General features: G+C 43.6%; 1 protein-coding gene across 1 annotated transcript; it reads left to right on the top strand.

Moving 5' to 3' along the window:
• The first annotated feature begins 2,161 nt into the window (after nucleotides 1-2,161).
• LOC104524959 (transmembrane protease serine 11E-like) lies at nucleotides 2,162-18,825 on the top strand. Its single transcript, XM_010167989.1, has 10 exons — nucleotides 2,162-2,258; nucleotides 10,247-10,366; nucleotides 11,474-11,589; nucleotides 12,028-12,095; nucleotides 13,650-13,813; nucleotides 14,795-14,833; nucleotides 16,544-16,724; nucleotides 16,952-17,217; nucleotides 18,110-18,252; nucleotides 18,664-18,825. The coding sequence occupies exons 1-10, from the start codon at nucleotides 2,162-2,164 to the stop codon at nucleotides 18,823-18,825; spliced, it is 1,356 nt and encodes a 451-aa protein (XP_010166291.1).
• The last annotated feature ends 1,941 nt before the right edge of the window (nucleotides 18,826-20,766 follow it).

The raw sequence follows: 20,766 nt of genomic DNA, 5'->3' as shown, positions 1-20,766 counted from the left end.
GGTTATTCACAGTATCTAGGAATCCAGTCTGCTTTCTCCTATTTATCAATTTGAAATTTCTATATAATCTTCCTGATGTGAAATGCAGATCCCATTTCCCTCTCAGTTCAGGAGAAAATCTGGTTGTCCTTTGCTAGGCTTAACCTGCTCTAGAAGCTTCCCTAGTCCCTAATGAACCCGAGCCTCTCTTCCTTATTCCATTGCTTGAGTCATGCATTGAGACTTTGCCTCCTCACCAGCTGTGTTCTGATGGGGGTCTTGATCTTTGTCATCCTACATTCTGCTTTCACAATCTGTCTTCTTTCTTTTATGAGGTGAACCACAACCCTTGCCTCCTTCCCAGTGTTTTGCAGCTTGTCCAGGCTTTTTTGAAGTTTGTCAGTTGTAGCAGCAGTGAGCATATCAGTACACTGTCTCTGGAATCAGGAGCCAAACCTGTTAGGTACCTGGTAACTGAACCACTGATGGCCATTGCCTGCCCATTTTTCTCAGCTGGGATTTCTGCCCCAAGGAAGTATTGTCAGTACAAAAAGATACACAGACAGTCTGTGCAGAGAAGGAACCACTGACCAGGATTATTACATCCTTAATCAGTTTGGTGCCTTCCTGCCATGAAACTAGGGCTGGAAGAGCTTTTCAGTGCCCTAAAAAGCCTCCTGAGTTCAACCTCTTTCCTTAAGCAATAACAGGTTTTTTGCCTCAGGTGAGACTGTTCAGAGATTGCTATGGAGTCATGCATTCTTCCACCTGTGCCACAATCAAGTCATGAGAAAGGGCTCTATCTCTGAGGATCATGGGCTGCCTGGAATGAGTATGTCTTTGCACCACCTACACACGGGTCAGGTAATCATATGACACTTGATACTTTACCCTTGGAAAATGTCACCCTCTAGCTAGGCTTCTGACTGCGTTTCTCCTGCACATCTGGACTGACTCAATAGAAAAGTTCCTATATGGGATGACAACGCAGCTTTCAGTTGAAGTGATTACGTTATGTGCATCTTTAGCAACTGTATCAGTTGTGTTTCATGAGTTATGCCGAGACGCTGACTGAATCCAAATTAGGAGAAGCTCAGGCTTATCTTTAGCCTATGTTTCATTCAAAAGCTGGCCTTCCCAGAAAGGCAGTCTTCCTGTTACGTGGCTATGGACTTGATATAAGATGGAAGGAATTGCTCCAGCCACCTAAGATGTATTTGCATCAGTGTGTTAATAAGCTGGTGATCCCTGAGCTGTAGAGGGGTGAAATGAAAGTCATTACGGTGGAGGAAGAGTCCCTAGATGTTAGAACCTTTATTGCAGCAAAGCAAAGAAAATATGTGCCACACTTGTATCTTGTTATGGTGTTCTATCTTCTTTATTCACCTTCTGAAATAAATTGCGTGTAAGGCTATATGGGCTTGTATCTTCTAGTAAGTTTGATGGAACTGAGAAAACTTAAAATTGAAAAAAAGGATTCCAAATAAAAGATTGAGAAATGCTACTTTAGGTTAGAGTTTGTGCTTGTGTTAATTGACTTGCCAGTTAACTTCCTGTAACTAGCACAAGTAGAAATGCTTATCTAGACAACCTGCAAATATTTATATCACAAATGTTTATGACCTAGAAGAATTTTTCCAGGACAGTGTGTGGCTAGGTAGCTACAATTAAAAATTAACGTCTAAGGAGTAAAAGAAGAATGACAAACTTGGATGTAGCTACTACTATGGGGGCAAGTTCTTGTCAGGCCAAATGACCAATTTAAAGGAAGTTCCATCAAGTTAAGAGACACATGCCCCTGAATCTACATCAATTAATGTGAGCTCCATATCTAGCCTAGGACTGAACATTGTCTCTTTAGTACATGCAAATTTCCTGCGTTAGTCCTGCCCATGATTTCTGATTTATTTTTAATTATACCAAAGAAGGAAATAAATTCTGTGTTCCTTGCAAAATTTTCATGCCTCTTCTGATTCGGGGTGTTACAGGGTGTAGTTAATGCTCTGAAAATGCTTCGGGATTCCTGGATGAAAGGTGTGATGAAAGAAGTGTATTGTTATTGTTTTAGGGGAGGAATCATACTACTGGGTAAGCCTCTGTCACTGAGACTTGCTGGACTTGTTTGTTCTGACTTGCCTATGACTCCTTTCTTTGCTTATTTGGGAGATAAAGCCTCAAGTCTATGCTGAGATGCTGCACAGTGTGCTGTGGTGTTCGGGACAGTGCATCTGCCAGACAGAAGACCTTCTTGCTGACATCTTGGTGCTACCCAGAGGTGAGTGCCACAGCCTTCTGACTTGCTCCTTGGTGTTTTGGGCAGCATGGCTATATCATGCGTAGATCTAGAGGGCAGTTTGAGCTTTGACCCAAGGGTGTGGGGAGAATGGCACTGGCTCTGAGCTTACTTCTGATTTGAGCCGTCTCCCATGCATCAGTAATCCTTCTGATATTTTACCCTTTCTCCTCACTCAAAATGCATTTATTTTCTGAGAATTCCCCAGCTCCTCTACAGCATGGTGACAAAACAAGGTGACCTGTGGCTGCTGAAGGCTGGGGCAGGGGAGTAAGTGAGAGGCATCTCACTGTGCCCCGACTCTGATCTGCCGTTTGTACTAGTGCAGTTAGGATGTGTTGCAGTCACAACAGCTGAGCTAACAGCGTGATATACGACCATGAGCAGAGTAAACTAGGTAAAAACAACTTCTTGTGCTCTTGTTTATTTTCATGAGCTTTGTTTGCAGCCAGTGAAGTGTTAAGCTGTGCAGAATCAGCTTGGAAACACACCGAATCTGGCACCAGATCATTTCACCCACCCTGCCTTGGAATGAAAATCAAACTGAAAACCCACAAAGACTGTAACTGCTTGTTTGGTGTCTTGCTTCTGGAGTAGATTTCAAGCTGTCAAAGCAGGGTGAAGGGAGGCTGGCAGCGCTATTTTCAAATGCTGAAAAGTAGAGATCTACTGCTGTATGCTGGGGCTGCCGAACTAAAAGAATAAGATACTTGTCTATGACCAATGCAGCTGGGAGTGGAAATCTGAGAGGTAAAGATGATGTAGAAGTTACAGAACCTTATCCTAACTTGGTTGCAATCAGTGGCCATGTATTTAATATTTTCTTTACACTGGGACAGCCTCTCACACGTTCATGAAAATTGTAAAGTCCTTACGTAGCAAGTAGCCCTCCTAGTTCTACTAAAGCTTATTTCAGAACATGGAAATATTTCTCAAGATGTTGGCTGTGGCAGTCAACTGTAGAAAGACGTGTTTTTGATCAAGGATATTTCAGTTGTTGGTGTTAACAGTTATGTCCCACAGATTGTTGTAGTACAGGAGGCTAGCTCTATCACATCTCCAAAAAGCTGTATGCAGAATGGATGAGGGACAAACAACAAACCTTTTGTGCTGATTGCAAAGGTGATCAAATGATCAGGGAAGCCTGTATGAACTGAATTTTGGCATCATGGATATAGTTACTGATGAGCTCTGAGTTAACACATCCCAAAGACTGAATGCTGCCCTTGAATCTTGATGGAAATGACAAGAACAGTATTTGGAGCTCTTGTCTTTGCCCAGCTGAAGTGTGCTTCTGGGAAGCAGCAAGACCTTGGTAGAATTGGATGGTTAAGGGGAGGAGCTCAATTAGTAAGTGGCAAATATATTAGTGATGCTTTATCTGACTGCAGAGGGGTGGCATGCAGCACCTACTGTTTTTGTGGGATGTTCAAGGGTGTGGGGAGATCAAGCTGATTCAGCGTGACGCATAGGAGAACACACACACATTTAGTTTCTCTCAGCAGATCCTTTCAATGTTTGGAAGTCTTCCATTGTGTCAGAATTACTTTGGGAGATATAAAATATTGAGTGATTGAGGCTGGTAGGTAACTGACTTCATCCAAACAAGGATCTTTTAGTGCTTAAGCAGGCACTAGTTGCTTCTGTTTCAATGCCCAAAGTAGTAGAGGTTGTTGTCCCATTCTCTTAAAGGATGTGTCCTGACTATGCCACAAAAGGGGAGGAGAAGCGTTAGGTTGGTGTGATTGCTTGTGGCAAAGGTGGGAGTGCAATTAGTGTGTCTTGCTTTGTGGCTCTGTGCTTTTGCTACAAGGCTCCTGGACTAAGTCATATGTATTTTAGTTGCTGCCATTCCCACCCACCCTGCTGAGGTAGATAGCTTCAGGGACCTAGTCTGGATTTTCCAATTGTGCTCACCAGGCCAGCAGATTAGTCTGTTCAGTTGTCTTGTGAAAGGTCCTGTTTCTAGGAAGAGTGATTGTAGGGATGTACCTGAGTCCATCTTTGAATGGAAAAGTGGCTCGTGACTACAAATGTGGAGAGACTCTCATCAGCAGATGTTCCACCCACGCTCTGACACTGGCTCTTCTGAGGGTATTGGAGTACCAGTGAGCAGAGGTATAATAATAAAAGATGTAATTATAAATTTATTATAGGAAGACAGCAGCAGATCAGATAGAAGAGGTTGAATGTTTTCTTTTATACAGACTGGAGCAAAAAAACCTTCAGTAAAACAGCTGGTGTCAGAAAATGTGGTTTAGATTCATCTGAAAGCAAATCTAGATTGGGGTGCTATAAGGTCTTAGCTTAAGAAGGCAGATCTGTAACACAGAACAGGGTAGCTGTTCCCTGCTTATCCAGCAGCTCAGTGACTAGGGCCTTTTCTTAGGACACAGATGACAAAGTTACACTTCCTTTTCTTCTCTGAATAGACATTTTCTGATTGGTTTTCTGTTTTTGTTCTTACTGAGGCATTTGCTAACGCTCAATAGCTCAACCAGAAGAGATGGATAAGCTCAATATAGTGAATCAAATCCTGTCAGGCAGAAGTGGGAGCTGAACTTTCATCACTTACATTGTGAATGAACGTAGTAACCTTTTAAGGGGTTTGGTATGGGATGAGAGAGCAAAACCAACTTGTCACCTGTGTATTGTGCTTGTCTTTTGCTTTTGGGTAAATGTTGCAAATTGGAAGGTAAAGAATTCATTTGGGGTTGATGAGAAATCCAACCTGCAATCTTACCTGTTTTCTCCTTGGTTTCACAAGGAAGACTAGACAATTTTACCTCTGTAAAATTTCAGTACAACCCTTCTCCCTAATATGCCAATAACTATTAATGTAGCTTTATTTCTTGATGTATTTCACTTACTAAAATATCCTGTATCAAGGCTTGATTTAATATATCTCTCTCTAAACACAATTTTACTGTGTTTACTATAATTTATTTCTATACAAACATAGCTTTATCCTAAGTATTTAATTCAGATTATTTTTTTTCAGTATGGAATAACTCTTTAGTCATCAAAACACATTCTTTGGCTCAGAGCCAAGGTGTGTAAACTAGGAGACTGAATAGTTTGCATTTCCAGACCCAAATGAACTGTGATATGGAATTGTCAGATGCTGCTGTCTCCATGGATTGTCTTGCGTTCCTGGGGAGTGAAGCGTGTTTAAATGAAAACAGAGATTGCTGGAGGAGGTCTAATGTTTATCCATAGTATTGCCATGATAAGCAGTCTTGTACTGAGCTAAAAGATCTTAGGTTTGAAACTTCCCACTAATTCACTGCAGACTGAAAGCTGCCAGACACAGACTGTGAGGAGGTGGTTTTCAGAGCAGAGAGGACTCAGCATTCGAGGTCTCACGGTGGAGTCTGGCTTCTGATCTCTCGTTAAGGTTTGCTCTTGAGGAATGACAGGTATCCTCATCTATGCTGAGGATTAATACATTGATGTTACCTGAATTCCCCTGTCTGCCCCCCTAAAAGTTAATTTGCAGCTTACTGGAGTTTGGGCAGTAAATAAATCAAAAGCATGTGGTATAAGGAAGCAGGAAATGTGAGGCCGTGCAAAACACCCAGCTCTGCAAGGCATCTACACAGACAGCTGTGATACTGGGGGTCTTCCAAGGAGAATGCCAGTTGGCATTGGTTGAAGGTGATGAGATCATCTTTGCCTCTGCGTTCATCAGCACCACAGAGGATCAGTGTTTCTCTGGCCAGCCAGTGTTGCTGGGTGGAGTACAGTTTTCTTGGTGCAGAGACGACCATGCAGAAGTGTAATTCCTAAACAGGGGGATCCACCTGCCACTGAAGTATTTAACTACAGAGATGGATGTCCCAGGCACAGGAATCCCTGTTGGGTGGTTATTCTGGTAGAGCATGACAGTCCTGCCCTCCAGGGCATAATAGCAAAAAGGCTTGGGGGGCGATGGAGCTAGTTGGAGGTGTAATGTGTGTGATTAATGACTGAATGCATCCAGTGGATACAACCTGGACATGAACTGTCTTTCACTAAACATCCTAGCAGGTCTGAGCAGGGACAGGCTCAGAACCAGACCTAGCTGTGAGCGTGTTTTGTGTTGTGATTACAGACCCTAGCATGACAGTGTTAAAGGCAAGAACTTCTGGGCACTACTGGAAATATATGCCACTCTAATACGAGCAATACACATTTGGTGTTGCTTGCACTCGAGTTGTTCTCCAAAGAGTAAAGGATAGTGGATTTTGGGCCAGACAAGACCATCTGTTCCCTGCATTCATGCTGATTCCTGAAATGGGTGGCAAAAGATTAGATATTTCCTAAAAAGCTAAAAACAGGAGAGTTTTTCTTTCCCAACCCTTCTGCACAACTGGTGACTAGCATGTTTGCTGATAAAATAGACCCCCCCCCCCCAAAAAAAAAAGAGGGCTGCTGAGCTGGGTCCTGCACACAGGCATCACAGTAGAAGGATACATTGAATTGCACCCGGTGGGAAGTGATGAGAATTGGTGCTTCCATTGCACAAGAGGTTTTTTTCCTGTTCTGGTACTTATCTTAGCAAGATGGAAGTCAAGAGCATCCTGCTAAAGGGAGGAAACTGTTTTGGGTTTGAAGAGGTATTTCCACTTTAGTTTTTATATCCTATATACAGATATACAAATTAATATATTGTAATTATAATATTATATATATGAATGTAGAAGTATGTGGAAATGTTTCCTTTAAACTGTTTTCTTAAAATTTTTTCAATCAGTATCAGAAGTGGAGGAGGTATTTATTCCTCGTCTCCCAGCTTTCCATTTCCCCCAGCACTGCAGCAGTTCCTAAGGTATCTGTTTCCCCTTGTAAGTCTGTGTGACCTGTGGAGAGGAAGCAGTTCTGAAATGCTGGAGGAGGAGGGGGTCTGTGCTGCCAGTGTTTGTCGATGCAGCTAGTATTTGCATGACAAGGAAATGGAGACAGATAGAAATGGGACAGTGCTGCCTGTCAGAGCATGAATCCCACGGGCAGCAAGACATTCGTTTCTCAAGTGTGAGCCTTAATCTTTTGTAGCTTAGGCATCAGGCCATGTCTTGAGGAAATCTGTCTTTATACAGTTCAAGAAAGACAGTGGTTATGAAACGAGTACTGTTGCCTCAGTATCTACAGAGTCAGCCATACGCCGTCAGGGCTGTGCTGCGTGTTCTCTGTGTCAAGAGCAATGGAGGGATGTTGCTCTGATTGCTGCTCAGGTGTGAGCACATGGGGTGGGGACAGCTGAAGCACAGAGAACCAGTCTGATTTAAATTGATGGCAGGCAGGGGTTCAGGCTGGAGAGCAAAAGCTCTTCAGTGAGGAGAGCAAAGTCAGATGCTAAAGCAGAATCTTTAAAACATGAGAGGTGGCTAACTAAGGAGGGGCAGAGGCATATTGCCATAATGGGCTGTACTGGTTTGCCAAGGAGCTTGCCCTCAAAGGTGGTAATTGGCTGCCCATGCTACAATTCCCTGAGCTGGAACTGTGAAAGACCATGAACTGTGAGATGAGGATGGGAAAGCTTCGTGGGAGCGTGTTAAAGAAACTGAGGCAGGATGGTGCCACTGGTCTTAGGTTTTTATCTGAATCTCTGCATCTGTTAAACCCTCTGGGGTCATGGACAGCATATACAGTGAAGGTCTACGTGGTAGGAATTCAAGGCCTCTGTGAACCAGTTGAGCTCTAGTGTGTGTATATTCTGTGCTTACTGCAACTTGCAGTTTCCAAAGAAAGTAATCTTGGCCAGCCTGGGCTTCCAGACTCATATCAACTGCCCTACGGTCTGTTTTGCAGAGCCTTGCCATCAGGGAACTGAGACAGTCTAGTAAGGAGACAGCTAGATTTGGGGAGGACTTGAGCTGTGCATTGTCAGAACAGAACTTTGTCCCAGTGAAGCAGGCACAACAGAAGGAGAGGTACTAGGCTTCTCTGTAGCATGTGTCTCTGAAGCAGAAGGCTTGATCCTGGTCACCTGTCCTCTGTATTTTGGTAACCCTAAGCTACTGCTTGCGAACACCCCTAGTTGTGGTGCTGGCTGAAGCTACCCTGTTTAACTTTTTCTTTCCAGTATGCCACCTGTGAGTGGGTAAAACCTTGCCTGCTTCCCTTTTCAAGCAAGGCACTGTGATGACTGCCAGCATCTCACTAGCCAAAACCAAGCTTTTATGTGAGGAGATTAAACTCTGAGTTGCTTCTCACTTCTCTGTCACTTGCTGAGCACTGTGTGTGGACCTCTCAGCTGCTTCCTCTGTGGCTTTATTTTTTTCCCCCCTGCTGGTTTGCCTTGCTTACCATCCCTTTCTTGTAGCTTTGCTCAGCTTTCTTGCCTTCAAGGCAGAGTGTATAGCCCCATTCTGCTCTCCCACCACTTCACTGTTTTTTTCTGTCTTGGGTTTGTGCATCATTCCTCACCTTCACTGCTTGTCTGCTCCCTCAGCTCATTGCCTAAGATGGAGCCTCTGCTGCTATCCTGCTCTGGTTTCACTGTGATTTCTTCTTTGCTGCCTTGTAGTCAGAAAACGTGCAGATACTTACTCTTTCTGCTCCTTCCTGCCCCTGTTTTCTCAGATGTTGCTCAGAATTGTCTGTGGCATAGGCCTGAAAAGGGGAAAACAGCATTTAGTATGTCTGGTTCCCAGCAATACAAAGATGGGTGTAAAACAGCATGGTGACTGGCCAGCTGAGTCCCTCCCCCCAGAGCTGGCTGCTGCCATTTGTCACTCCAGGCATCTTGGGGAGATTATCCAGCGTGTTTTTCTGATACCCTGTACTAATGCTGACCATGATGTAGAGACTCTGTGCATAGCATGACAACAATTACTACACAGTGTGCTGTGGAATTACTGGGGATCTGAAATAATTATGCTTAAGGCTTTGCATCATCCTACAACAAAGCTACCGAGGACATGCACAAAAATGCAGTTTTCCTAATGTTCTCTTGCTTAATGCTGCACAGGAGGACACAAGTGGAAGAGAAAGGCATATGTACCTTTGTCCACGTGTGAGTCAAGTTCCCAACCTTTTATAGGTCTGTTGTTGGCTTTCAGCAAGTCACTAGGTCTGAATCATGTTGCCATATCACAGAGTAGCTATTTCATAGAATCACAGAACGGTTGAGGTTGGAAGGGACCTCTGAAGGTCTAGTCCAACCACCCTGCTCAAGCAGGGACTCCTAGAGCACATGAACTGGGATTTTGTCCAGATGGTTTTTTAATATCTGCAGGGAGGGAGACTCCACAACCTCTCTGGGCAGCCTGTTCCAGTGCTCAGTCACCCTCACAGTAAAGAAGTTCTTCCTTATGTTCCTCTCCCCTTTGACAGACCATCTGGCAGGAGACAAGATGCAATCTCTTACAATGTATGTGTGGTTTCAGTGCAATAAAACTCAAACTCTGTAGGGGATCAATAAACGCTGCCACTCATACCAACTCAACTCAAAGCTGTATGTTATATGGCATCTCTGGTAGCCTGGAGTATCCCTGGTGCAGAAGTTATTTCATCAGTCATGAATTATTACATTTATACTCAGTTTAAGCATTTGTGTGGGCAGTCAACTGCGCTTGAAATCTGTGTAGTATTTCTTGATGGAAAATTGTCTCTACTAGCAATACCTGCACCACTCTAGGCTTTTCTCAGAGGTGCATGTGAGGCAACAGAGGACAGTTAGAACACAGGAAATTCTGACTAATTTTAAAGAAAAAGCTTTTGCCATGAGTCCAGACTCCTGAGAGACTGGGAGATCTTTGTCCTTGGAGATACTAAAAACATGACTGGGCAAAGCCATGGAGCAACATGCTGTAGTGGGACCTGGTTTGAGCAGAAGGTCAAATCCGCAGGGTCCAGAGGTCTTTCCCAACCTATCTTATTCTGTGAGGATTGTCAGCTGAGCTAAGCTGTGCCAGATATGATTTGCCTCAGGCTGTGCTATTGTCTTTGTAATAAAGTTAAATTTATCCACGTTTTCTTCAATGCAGACAGCGATCCAGATGGACAGAGCACCGAAGCGTATGGAGCCGTGGAAGATAGCAGTCATCGTTGTGTCAGTGATAGTAGGCTTAGCCCTCATCATCGGCTTGATTGCATTTTTATTGTGTCATGGTAAGTGCACCACTCTGTTGTCACAAGTCTTCAGGAATCTGTTGCATTTCACTTGCTACTGTGGTCTCGTCTGATGATTCCGGTATACAGTTCACCCCTGGTATAGCATCCACATGAGAAAACTTACTAGACCCTATTCAAGATTTGAATTGATTAGAAAACCTGCAAGAATACTTAAAATACCATTTACTCAAAGCAGGGATTTAAGTTTTGTCCCTCTTTTTGCTTCTTGTCTTGTCTTGGTGCCTTCACTGGTATCCATGGTTAACCAAAGGCTAGCAGCCTTCTGTGTAAGCCAGGGCTGTGTCTACTGCTCAGGCTATGCATAGTAAGCATCTCTAGCTAAGGATGTTCCAGAAAGACAGAAGGCAGAAGCTTAGGCTTTTTGAAGCCCAGGAGTCAGTCCTGGTTGCCAAGAGCCCAGTTTCAGTAGCAGATGAATGAAGGGAAGCCATTCTATTCCAAGTTTCAGATGCCAGTGTGAGGGGTTTTGAAATGCCTTCCTGCTGGGATGGGGCTAATTTTGTTACTCAACTCAACGAGAGTTGAGGAGTCCATGGCTTGCATTAAGACACTAGACAGAGCAGTGGCAGGGCTACAGCTTAGCTTTGCTTTTTGCTAACTCTGCATTATGGGACCCCTCTCTGCCATTCACCCAAGAGCTAGATTTTAAACTTAACCTGACTGCTGAATGGATGCAAACAACTCTGGGCCACCTGCTTCTCAGAGGGACAAGGGCGTGCCCGAATGAGCTAGAGAGGAGTGAGTGTCTACTGAATCAGAAGGGACACATGTGGGCTTGTGAGTCTCGTGCTGTGCTCACCTCAGGCTGATGAGAAGATGGTCCCCAGAGAAACATTGTAGTGGGTATAATTTGGAGCTACTTGGGGTGGTCCTCAAAGTAGAAGTGAGCTCCTAGATGGTCCGTGGAGCAAGATGACCCAGAGCCCCCTTTTCCTAAAGTGCTGCTAAAGCTGTAATTCCACAGCTGACATGGTCACAGCCAGAGCCTGGGAGCCTTACTTGTGCTACTCACTCTGAGGTGCTGTGCATGTCTGAATTGTACTGAAGGAGATCAGCCACCTTTCCTTTTCTTCTCCTCTGTAGATCAGGACCAATATTACGATGCATCTTTCCTAATCACTAATGCCCAGTATGACCCTCAGTACGAAAGGCAAACCACAGAAGAGTTCAGGGACCTGAGCCAAGAGATTGAAACTATGGTAAGCACAGATGTTTCTCTGTTTCTGCCTGACCTATGGTGAAGAGTCCTGCAACTGTGTGATTACAATTAAAGCCAGAGGTGATTGTGCCTCATCCTTATGGGGCTGGCCTTACCTTTCAAACCGTGCTGTGGTGGGTTAAAGATGCGCTGCTGACTATACGCAAGCAGGTGGTGAGCACAGGTGCTGTCTGTTCCAGCAGCCCTGTGGTGGAACAGGCACCCACAGAGCAGAAGGGACAGCAAAATCTGCTGAGCTGCTTATTTTGGTTCTGCATCCTCTGATGGAAATTTAACAGTGTTTTAAAATTACACACCTTTGGTGTAGGGAAGGAGATCTGGAGGCATATTCTTGTGTTTGGGGGCTCACAAGACTGTTGTATCTTGAGAGCATGTACATATTCCAGGTGTATTTTAACACACTCTTTTCCTTTAACAGATATCTGCAGTATTCAAAGATTCCTTTCTAAGTAAAAGGTACATCAGGTCCCATGTTGTCAGTCTGAGGTAAGTAATGTGAAGGTCAGGAATAAGCAGGGATGTGGTAAATATCCTTTCTTCCTACCCATTGACCATATGGAGTGTGCCTGGTTGGTTATGCTTGGATTACACCAGCAGGATGACTAAGTCTTGGCTGGTTGTTGCTCTCCTTTGGTGCTCTCAACGCCAAGGGCTCAGTAACCTTCAGAGATTAGCAAGGAAGAGAAATTTGGCCTTATATTTCTGCATATTGATCACCTGAACACCAGTTGTTTGTGGCTGTGATGCAGTAAATGAATTACTAGGTGATTCCAGTCTTCACTACTAGTTAAGGGCTTGAGGGATACAGAGTCAACTCTTTATTCCACTTAATGCTTCCCGTGGAAACATGGTGTACATATTCTCCCCCCTCTCTGAAAAGGTCTGAAGCAATACATGATTCTGCTGTGAGATACCTGGATATAGAGTTGAGGGAAGGAGGCAAGTGGGATGTACAGGTATAAAGGTTCTGTGTGAGAGCTTTTAAGTCTTTCTTCTCTCTGCAGCAATTGGGTATCGCTCTCAGTGATAAGAGCCATCGCTTCCCTCTCCTACACATTACTTTGGTTTGGAGGTGTATTTCTCTAAGGCTTAATTCTGCTGTGGAATGCTTCTCCCTAGACAGCAAAGAATACCAGACTTCCCACAAATTTCCTTCTTCACAGCACTTCTGGGCTTTCTTGTCTTTGCCTGTCTCCAGATGGAATGAGTAATTTTCTTGAACTGTTCTACACTGTTTTCTGCTTCTGATTTCTTCCATGAGCCTCCTATAATGTATATTATCTGAAATTACAGAACTTGGGAGCTGGACTTCAAGCAACCTATTTACACCTTTTTGTTGACCAAACAGTGTATCTCTTCCAAGCTTGTTTTCACTACAGATACCTTGTTTTGCAACTAGGCACTGGACCAGCTTAGCTACATCTCAGCTGTCTTTCCCTCTAGACTTCAGTTGGTTTTCCTTTAGGCTGTTAGTATAAAATATTGGACCCAGTATTTTGTACTGACAGTAAGTGATCATGCATTGCTCTGATAACTCAAACTACTGAGAATTTTGTCTCCAGATACAGTGGAGCTAACTGGCCAATAAAGGGACAGGTGACTTAAATGAAAAGAAATGCCAAAAGACATTTTTAACTCTGTAGCTCTAAACTGGGTCTTTTGAACAGCTGTTGGGAATGACCTGTTGGGTATCTGTTGAAGGGGTTTAACTTACTGTATTTTTCTTACTGTCATCTGTGTCCTACTGACTGTGAGCTGCATGAAGGCCAAAGGGAGTGATCCCTCCTCTCCTTCTCAGCTGTACTGCTTGTAAGAGTTCCCAGCAAATTCCCTCTGATCGTTGTTATAGTGAGAACCAAGCCTTTTGCAGCCTACTGACATGTCATCATCTTCCTTTACCTGTGCACAGCTATGCTATTTATTCTATACATCTGTGCAGACCAGACCTGTTCTCATATAAAGAAGGCAGATGGTACAAAGCAGAACTAAGAGAATTAGTGGGCAAAGAGAGAATGACACCACTTTTTTGTTTGTTTGCAGCCCAGATCCTGATGGAGTGCTTGCATCTGTTGTTCTGGTGTTTAAATTTGCCTCAACTGACAGTAAGGCAACGAGCTGGGGTCATGTCAACCGTGTGTTACGCGAAAGGCTGAAAACAAGCTCCACATTCTTGAACGTTGACCTGTCTACCCTTAGACTCACAGGCAAGTGCCTTAGGTTTGTGGTTTTAGCTTGGAATTTGTTCCTCATACTTTGCTCTTCTTGGTGTAATGAGTTTCACTTTAGTATGCAAATATGGACTATTCTTGTTTTCTTCTTTTGCCTTCTCAAAATTGCATGCTGTGGCTGGCAGCCTGGGAATTTGGAAGAAGTAGCATGAAAAGAACTAAAGCATTCTGGCACTGATTTAAGACTGTGAGCTCTCCTCTGTGCATCAGAGGTGCTCTCTGTGTGACCTACTCTGTTGAATGAGATAGTCCATCCCCCCTCCTCAATTAATTAAAAAAAAAAAAAGGCACAACTTTGTGCCCAGCTTAAGGCACAAGAACCTGTATCACCAGGTACTGAAATGCAGAGTCTTCAAAATATTAAAAAAATCCAAGGCTCAGATGGTTCCCTTTTCCACCCCCTGCTATCTCCTTTGCATATTTGACAGATTGCTCTAGCAAGTGTTCACAACAAAACCCTGAGGTTCCCTGGGCAGCAATCCTCTCCCACGAATCTGTTGCTGGTTACCATCAGAATCTGGTAGAGAGTTTTTTGTAGGAAAGAAATCAGTAATGTTACAGTTTAGCTCCAGGAGATCCCAGCTCTGAGAATTTGTGAAGGTTGTTTTGACCACCTTGCCATACTGAACCGGAACAAAATGCGTGTAGGTGTCTATACCGTGCACATCTGCCAGCAGATGCAGATGTTACTTGGACCTATTTGCAGTCATCTGCTGCTTTTGTTAGCTTTGAGCTAAGGCAAGAAATATGTATCTTGTGGCCTTGCACTTTTCAGTGAGGAACAGAGGCTTAATTGGACTTCTCCAAGAGAGCAAATTACTTCTTTCACAGTACTGTCACTCCATGTAGCAATGCAAGCCATTTAATTTGTGTTGACTGGGTACACGGGGGGGAGTCTGTGCTAGATCACGAAGCAGTATGACATATACTCACTGTGGTGTTTGATTTTCATTTCAGAGTTGAATAAGGAAAAGGGAAATAACCTTTTAAACAACTGTAAGTACAAATGCTTTTTAGAAAAGGTGCTATAGGTTGTGCTTTTGAGATGCAAGTTGAAAAAATAACTTGTTAAAGATACTAGAGCAATAGACAGTGCATGAGCCAGGGAAGACTTCAGCTCATTTTCTCTCAGTCAGGCTGGCTCTGTGGTGTTTGCAGAATCAGACATCCTGACTTGGTGGTGGGAAGCACTTGCATTAATGTTGGTTATGGGAAGTACAGGCACGTAGATGAGCTGCTGTTAGTGAACTTTGCACGAGGACTGCAGATGCTGTGGGCCAAGATTCTTGCTGGAATCCTTCCAAAAACATTTTTCCTGCTGCCCCATCCTCCCTGCAGGAAGAGTTGGCAATAGCTGTCTGTCAGATTTGAGCTAAACCTTGCAATATACAGGGAAAGGCCAGAGGGTGGGAGAAGGAGAAGAGCTGTCCACAGTGAGAGCAAGGCAGGGACACAGCCCTGGAGAGGGGCAGGTACTCAGTCCCTTTCCTGTTCTGTGCTCCCCCATGAGGTCTTAAAGCTCCTCTGGAAAAAGAGAGACAGCATATGTCTCCTCCAAGGAGATTACATCAGTCTCCCATGTGGTCTTTGCACATTAGCTTTCCATTTTTAAATGGACTACAAGAATTAGCTGGTTTGGATCTAGCTTTTTTCAGCTAATACATGACTATGTGCTGTTGGCACAGTGGCTATAAGTAAACTGTTGGAGGAAGAGGACACTATTTTTCTTTTGTTGCTGTTGTCAGGGCTGACCTGGAGGTGATCTTTCTTTCTTTGCTTAGTTTGTGGGTGGGTTTTTCATTTGGTTTTGTGGGTTATTTTTTTTGTTTTGTTTTTTTGTGGGGTTTTTTTTGCAAACTAGTCTTCAGCAATTCTGTGACATTTAAAGCTATACTGATTATGTTGGTCTTGCCTTTGCTATACAGGTGGAATGTTACTAATAACAGACTGCCTTCACTGAGTTCACAAGTGATGTGCAGTGTCTGTCTTGTGCATAGTTTGGTGGTGATGTGCGTCTTGAAGCTGAGAGCTGCCCTGGCGTGGTTGTTGTTTATGTAGGGGTTCCTCAGTATTTTCATACTCAATTTTTAAGAAGTCTTTAAATAAAACAAAAAACAAAAGCAAACTAAGGATATTCTTTTTTCATACAGTACCAAGAGAGTTTTAATCTTTAGATGAAATTTACCTGCTGTTATTATGAAAGCTATATGAATGTAAATGCTTAGGTTAATTATCAGTGCATGTCTTTGTGCCTAATATTCTGTGTGTCTACCTGTGTGCACAGGCACGCTAAAGGGCTTTGTATGTTACTTTTCCCTCTGTACAGCTCTGGTCTAATGTCAAAGAAAGGCAGGTTTACAGAGGCAGTATTTTTTTTAACTAGGTAAGCAGTTACAACTGGGGAAAAGAAAGTCTCCCAGATATACAGCCTTCGCTTCCCGTGGGAGTACATATGGGCTTGTGTGTCTGAAAACAGACATGGGCTTAATGAAAAAGTAGTGACTCTTCTACCAAATAACTTTGTTTACCCCGCATCTGTCCTGAGATGCTCATAACAGTGACACTGGGCTTCCCTGCTGTTGAAGGCACTGCTTTAGGTGAAAGCTGTCTTTTGATACCCCTGCCCTGTTACACCTGTGCCTGCACCCAAAGCAACACCCCGGTTTCCCTTCATCAGCTAAAGCGGAGCTGCCTTTTCTTTGACAGGCTGTGGAATACGAAGACAGGCATCCTCCTTCGCAGGAGTGGAGAGAATAGTTGGTGGGCAGCTTGCACGGGATGGGGAATGGCCGTGGCAGGCTAGTATTCAGCTCGATGGGATCCATCGCTGCGGAGCATCAGTGATCAGTAATACGTGGTTAGTGACTGCAGCCCACTGCTTTAGAGGGTAAGTCATCAGCACTTTTCTGATCCTACAGGCCTTAGGGCTCTTAAGGTCTCTGACCTTTCATGACCCACTAACATCTGTATCTGCTGAAAGATAGTGAAGTTTGGCTCTCTTCTGTCCTATTAGGCAAACCTGGCCACGTTGGCTTTTGATGCTTAAATGGAGAGCTAAGCTCCTTTGGGGATCTTGTTTTGTGTGGCTGTGACATAACCTCAAGTATCTTACAGACGACGCAATCCTCGGAGGTGGACTGCCAGCTTTGGAATTCTGCTGAGACCTCCAAAACAGAAAAAGTTTGTCCGAAGAATTATCATTCATGAAAAGTACAGCGACTTTGTCTTTGATCATGACTATGATGTGGCTGTTGTGGAACTTGCCTCTGCTATCGAGTTCACAAGTGATGTGCACAGTGTCTGTCTTCCTGAAGCATCTCACATTTTCCCAGACAACGCTTCCTGTTTTGTCACAGGTTGGGGAGCTTTGGAGAATGATGGTGAGTGTCTCTTGCCTTCCCGTGCCCTGTCACACGTGTATCTTGAGAAGACTGCTTTTAGTTTTATGGGTTTTTTTTCGTTTATTTTGGGTTCCTTAGACTTGGTGTTTGATAGCTGCATGTGGTAATGATACATTCATGCACTTAGTTTCCACTTTTTTTCTGGCTTGGTCAGTGGACTGGAATATGTGGGAAAGACCCTACAGGTTAGCCATACATCCCCTGTAAGGGCAGCTTTTTTTGTTGCTGCATGGATTGTGCTGGTTGAGTACATTCTGCTCTCTGTTCCCACTGGCCCAGTTCCTCTGGGCTTAGCTCTGACATGAGTTCTTTCACCATCAGTTTTGTCATAGATGTATCATGACAGTTTTCATCAGTTATTCTCTCTTTGGTCATAAATCAGGCTTCAGTTAATCCAATGACTTGAGCAAACTTCATTCCAATTAATCCATATCAGTGAGGCTAGAGATGATGGGACTGTAAATCTGCTTATGAGACCTATTGAACTATATAGGTTGTGTTTCATGGTGGAGTCTTGGAGTGTTCAGTGATTGTCCAAAAGCTACATTGACATTAACCAAATGGGTCTTTCCAATGATATCATTGACCTTGTAGCCTACAGTTGAATTCAACACTGAAACATGTACAAAAATCCCTTTGCCTGTTATGCTAAAGAGCATCTGGTGAGGATGGAAGACGGAGAAGGGTTATGTTTGGGAACAAGTGACTTTAGGTAGGGAAAAAAACCTTCCTTCTTCCTGAGACATTTTCTGGGTAGCTCCTTTCATTGCCTGTAATGGCAGAAAAGCTGTAGGAACATCTGGCTACTCCTAATCCTTCAGTGTTGTATGTTGCATACCCTGTCTGCAAATTCTAATGCCACTTCTTCTAGGCTATAGTGTTAATCATCTTCGACAAGCAGAAGTGAAAATTATAAGCACTGCAGTTTGTAATAGAAGACAAGTGTACGGTGGAGCGATAACGCCTGGAATGTTGTGTGCTGGATACTTGGAGGGGCAGGTGGATGCCTGCCAGGTAAGTCTCTTAATTAGGTAATAGTAAAAAGGAAAGAGGTGGGGTGGGAGATGTTTCCTATAAATAAAATATACTTTGGGGAATCTTGATTAAGTTTATAGGGTTCAGTATCTTGACAAATGTAAATGAAGAGCTTCATGGCTCACGGGCTGAAGTCTGCACTTAGATGCTCGGGGTTTATATATAATGCACATGTGAGAGAATACAGATGTGAGGGTGTGGAGTGGGAGAGACTGAATTAGACATAGACTGTCAGCCTCTGTCTTGTCAGTAAACCATGTGGAGGTTGAATTATAGCTGTGGTCTACAGACAAATATCTGTCAGTTATAATGGAACAATTTGAGGCTTGCTGCGGTAGTGAAGTGAACACTATTTTCTTTGTTTCTGCCTGTTGACATTTTTCTCCTTAGGGTGACTCTGGTGGGCCACTGGTGCATGCGAACTCCAGAGGAATCTGGTATCTTGTGGGAATAGTGAGCTGGGGAGATGAATGTGGCAAGCGAAATAAACCAGGAGTGTACACACGAGTGACTTACTATCGAAACTGGATCCACTCCAAAACGGGCATCTGAAACCTGCAGAGGGTTAAGTTTTGTGGGCTGTGTACAGCTATTCCTCGGACACATTCTACTCTGTGGTTACCCTCTAAACAGCTGCTGGCTTAGCTTGTGGTCATGTATCAAGTGCCAGCAAGCTCAGAGTAGTCTAGGACTTGAAATCGGTTTGGCCTACAGCCAGACAGGAAAAGACTTGATCCATGTGACTGCTGATTGTTTGGGAAGTACTCTCTCAAAGGGACAACTGCCTTGGTCTATATGCAATATCCTGACACTTTTTTCTCTGTGGCCAAATGTCTCAGCCCCTACTTTTATACCCAGGCAAAGCATTTGAGCCCAAACAATCATTGACCAGCATCCAAGATAAGTTATAACTAAAACATGGCCTGCCCATTTGCTGCGTGCTCGAAAGGCCCCATCTGTCTGTAGACCATCTACAATCCAGCCCCTGACTCCAAGGCTGCTGTGCTTTTGAATTCTTCTTGAGCTTTTTCCTGCATCATTCCAGGGAGCATACTCTAATGAAGAATGGAAGAAGGCTTAGAGAAGTCCTGGTTCATAATATCACATCAGACTATTACTTCAGTGAATAGAGAACTTTTCCTTGCTGTGTTGTCCTGCAAAAGGAATCGGTGGAAAACACCGGCTTCTGCCAACCTTCTTTGAACAAGTGTATGTGCACCCACTCATTGCTTCGTATCAACAGCCCCTACCACAGCATTTGCTGTGACTGCGATTGCTGGACTTAAGACCAAAAACCACTTTACATTCATACCAGTCTGTTGTCATAGCAGAGTATTTGGCTGAATTAATTTCCATTTTTAATTTTCCAGATTGTATTGTTCTGAATAAAAGTCCTTGGCTTTTTGTGCAGGTTGGAGGATTATAACAATCTCAGTATGACCATTGCAAAAAAACCCCCAAAAACCCAAAAAAACCCCCCAACCTCTCTCAAACTGCATATTCTTGTGAATGGTGTTCTCAAGTCTTTATAATATTTAATATGTGCATCTTCATCTGCATGCTAAAAAAAAAAAAGCTTTTGTGTTATGTTGGAAATACTTGTCTGCTTCAGAGCAGGACCGAACTTCTGACTGACATGGTAATCTTATGTAAAGATCTCTCTCTTCTGGCAGGAAGTAAGAATTGCCAGACCATGGCTAACTCATTTGATCTCAACCACACAAACTTCATATTCTGTCTGACTTCATGTTTTCAGGACCCCATGTTTCCATCTACCAGGTAGATCTCAAACACTTTCTACACCCTAGCAGCAGGACATGCTTATTCCTAATGAGCATGTTTTCCTTTGTGTGTTCTCTTTCCAACACTGTGGATGCTGATCTGACAACAGCAAGTGCTGTGGTCTTCGTTGCTAGAAAATGAGCCACTCAATTGTTCTCTTTTCCCTCTATGGTCAGAAAAGAAAGAATTCAGCAAAGGAGGTACCAACCACGCTACCAAGACTCTGAGCTGGTCCAGTGTGGCAAGCAAACAAGTATCTTATGCCAGACTAGAAAAGGCACACAGCAGGCTTTCAGCATGCTCATGGTTAGAAGATCTGGGAGAAACAAGCCCTCAGTGATTACAATCTTAGGATCCCAGTGTTGTCAAAATTGAGTACAAGTCAGTTAACGTAGTCAGTGACAGTTCCTCTCTGGACTATGCAACCTGCTGCAAATGCTGCCAAACAGAGCAGCAATCCATCAAGTTAATAAAAGTATTTTTATTATGCATCTTGTGATCTGGCTGTTTGCCAGTACAGAGAGCCATGCTTTTCCAGAGCCACACTGGAGATACTGGAGTACTTCGATGCCCAGAGAAGGTCTGTATGAAAGACAAGGGTCTACAGCTGGTATGTGTTCTGTACTTGTGTATATCAGGAAACATGGCACTTAAAAAAAAAATTACTGGGGGATGTTTCTTGTGGAATGTTGTGAGCTTCAGAAACACAAC

The sequence above is a fragment of the Antrostomus carolinensis genome, unplaced genomic scaffold (genome assembly GCF_000700745.2).
Source record: "Antrostomus carolinensis isolate BGI_N321 unplaced genomic scaffold, ASM70074v2 scaffold4545, whole genome shotgun sequence".
Lineage (NCBI taxonomy): Eukaryota > Metazoa > Chordata > Aves > Caprimulgiformes > Caprimulgidae > Antrostomus > Antrostomus carolinensis.
This window is presented reverse-complemented; position numbering and strand designations above follow the sequence as displayed.

What these genes read in the sequence shown, in the direction of transcription:
- LOC104524959 (XM_010167989.1), top strand. Translation starts at nt 2,162, where the DNA reads ATGCTGAGATGCTGCACAGTGTGCTGTGGTGTTCGGGACAGTGCATCT. An exon ending in TCCCATGTTGTCAGTCTGAG is followed by an intron (nt 12,096 to 13,649) that starts GTAAGTAATGTG and finishes GTTTGTTTGCAG; the next exon opens with CCCAGATCCTGATGGAGTGC. An exon ending in GTCTACCCTTAGACTCACAG is followed by an intron (nt 13,814 to 14,794) that starts GCAAGTGCCTTA and finishes TTTTCATTTCAG; the next exon opens with AGTTGAATAAGGAAAAGGGA.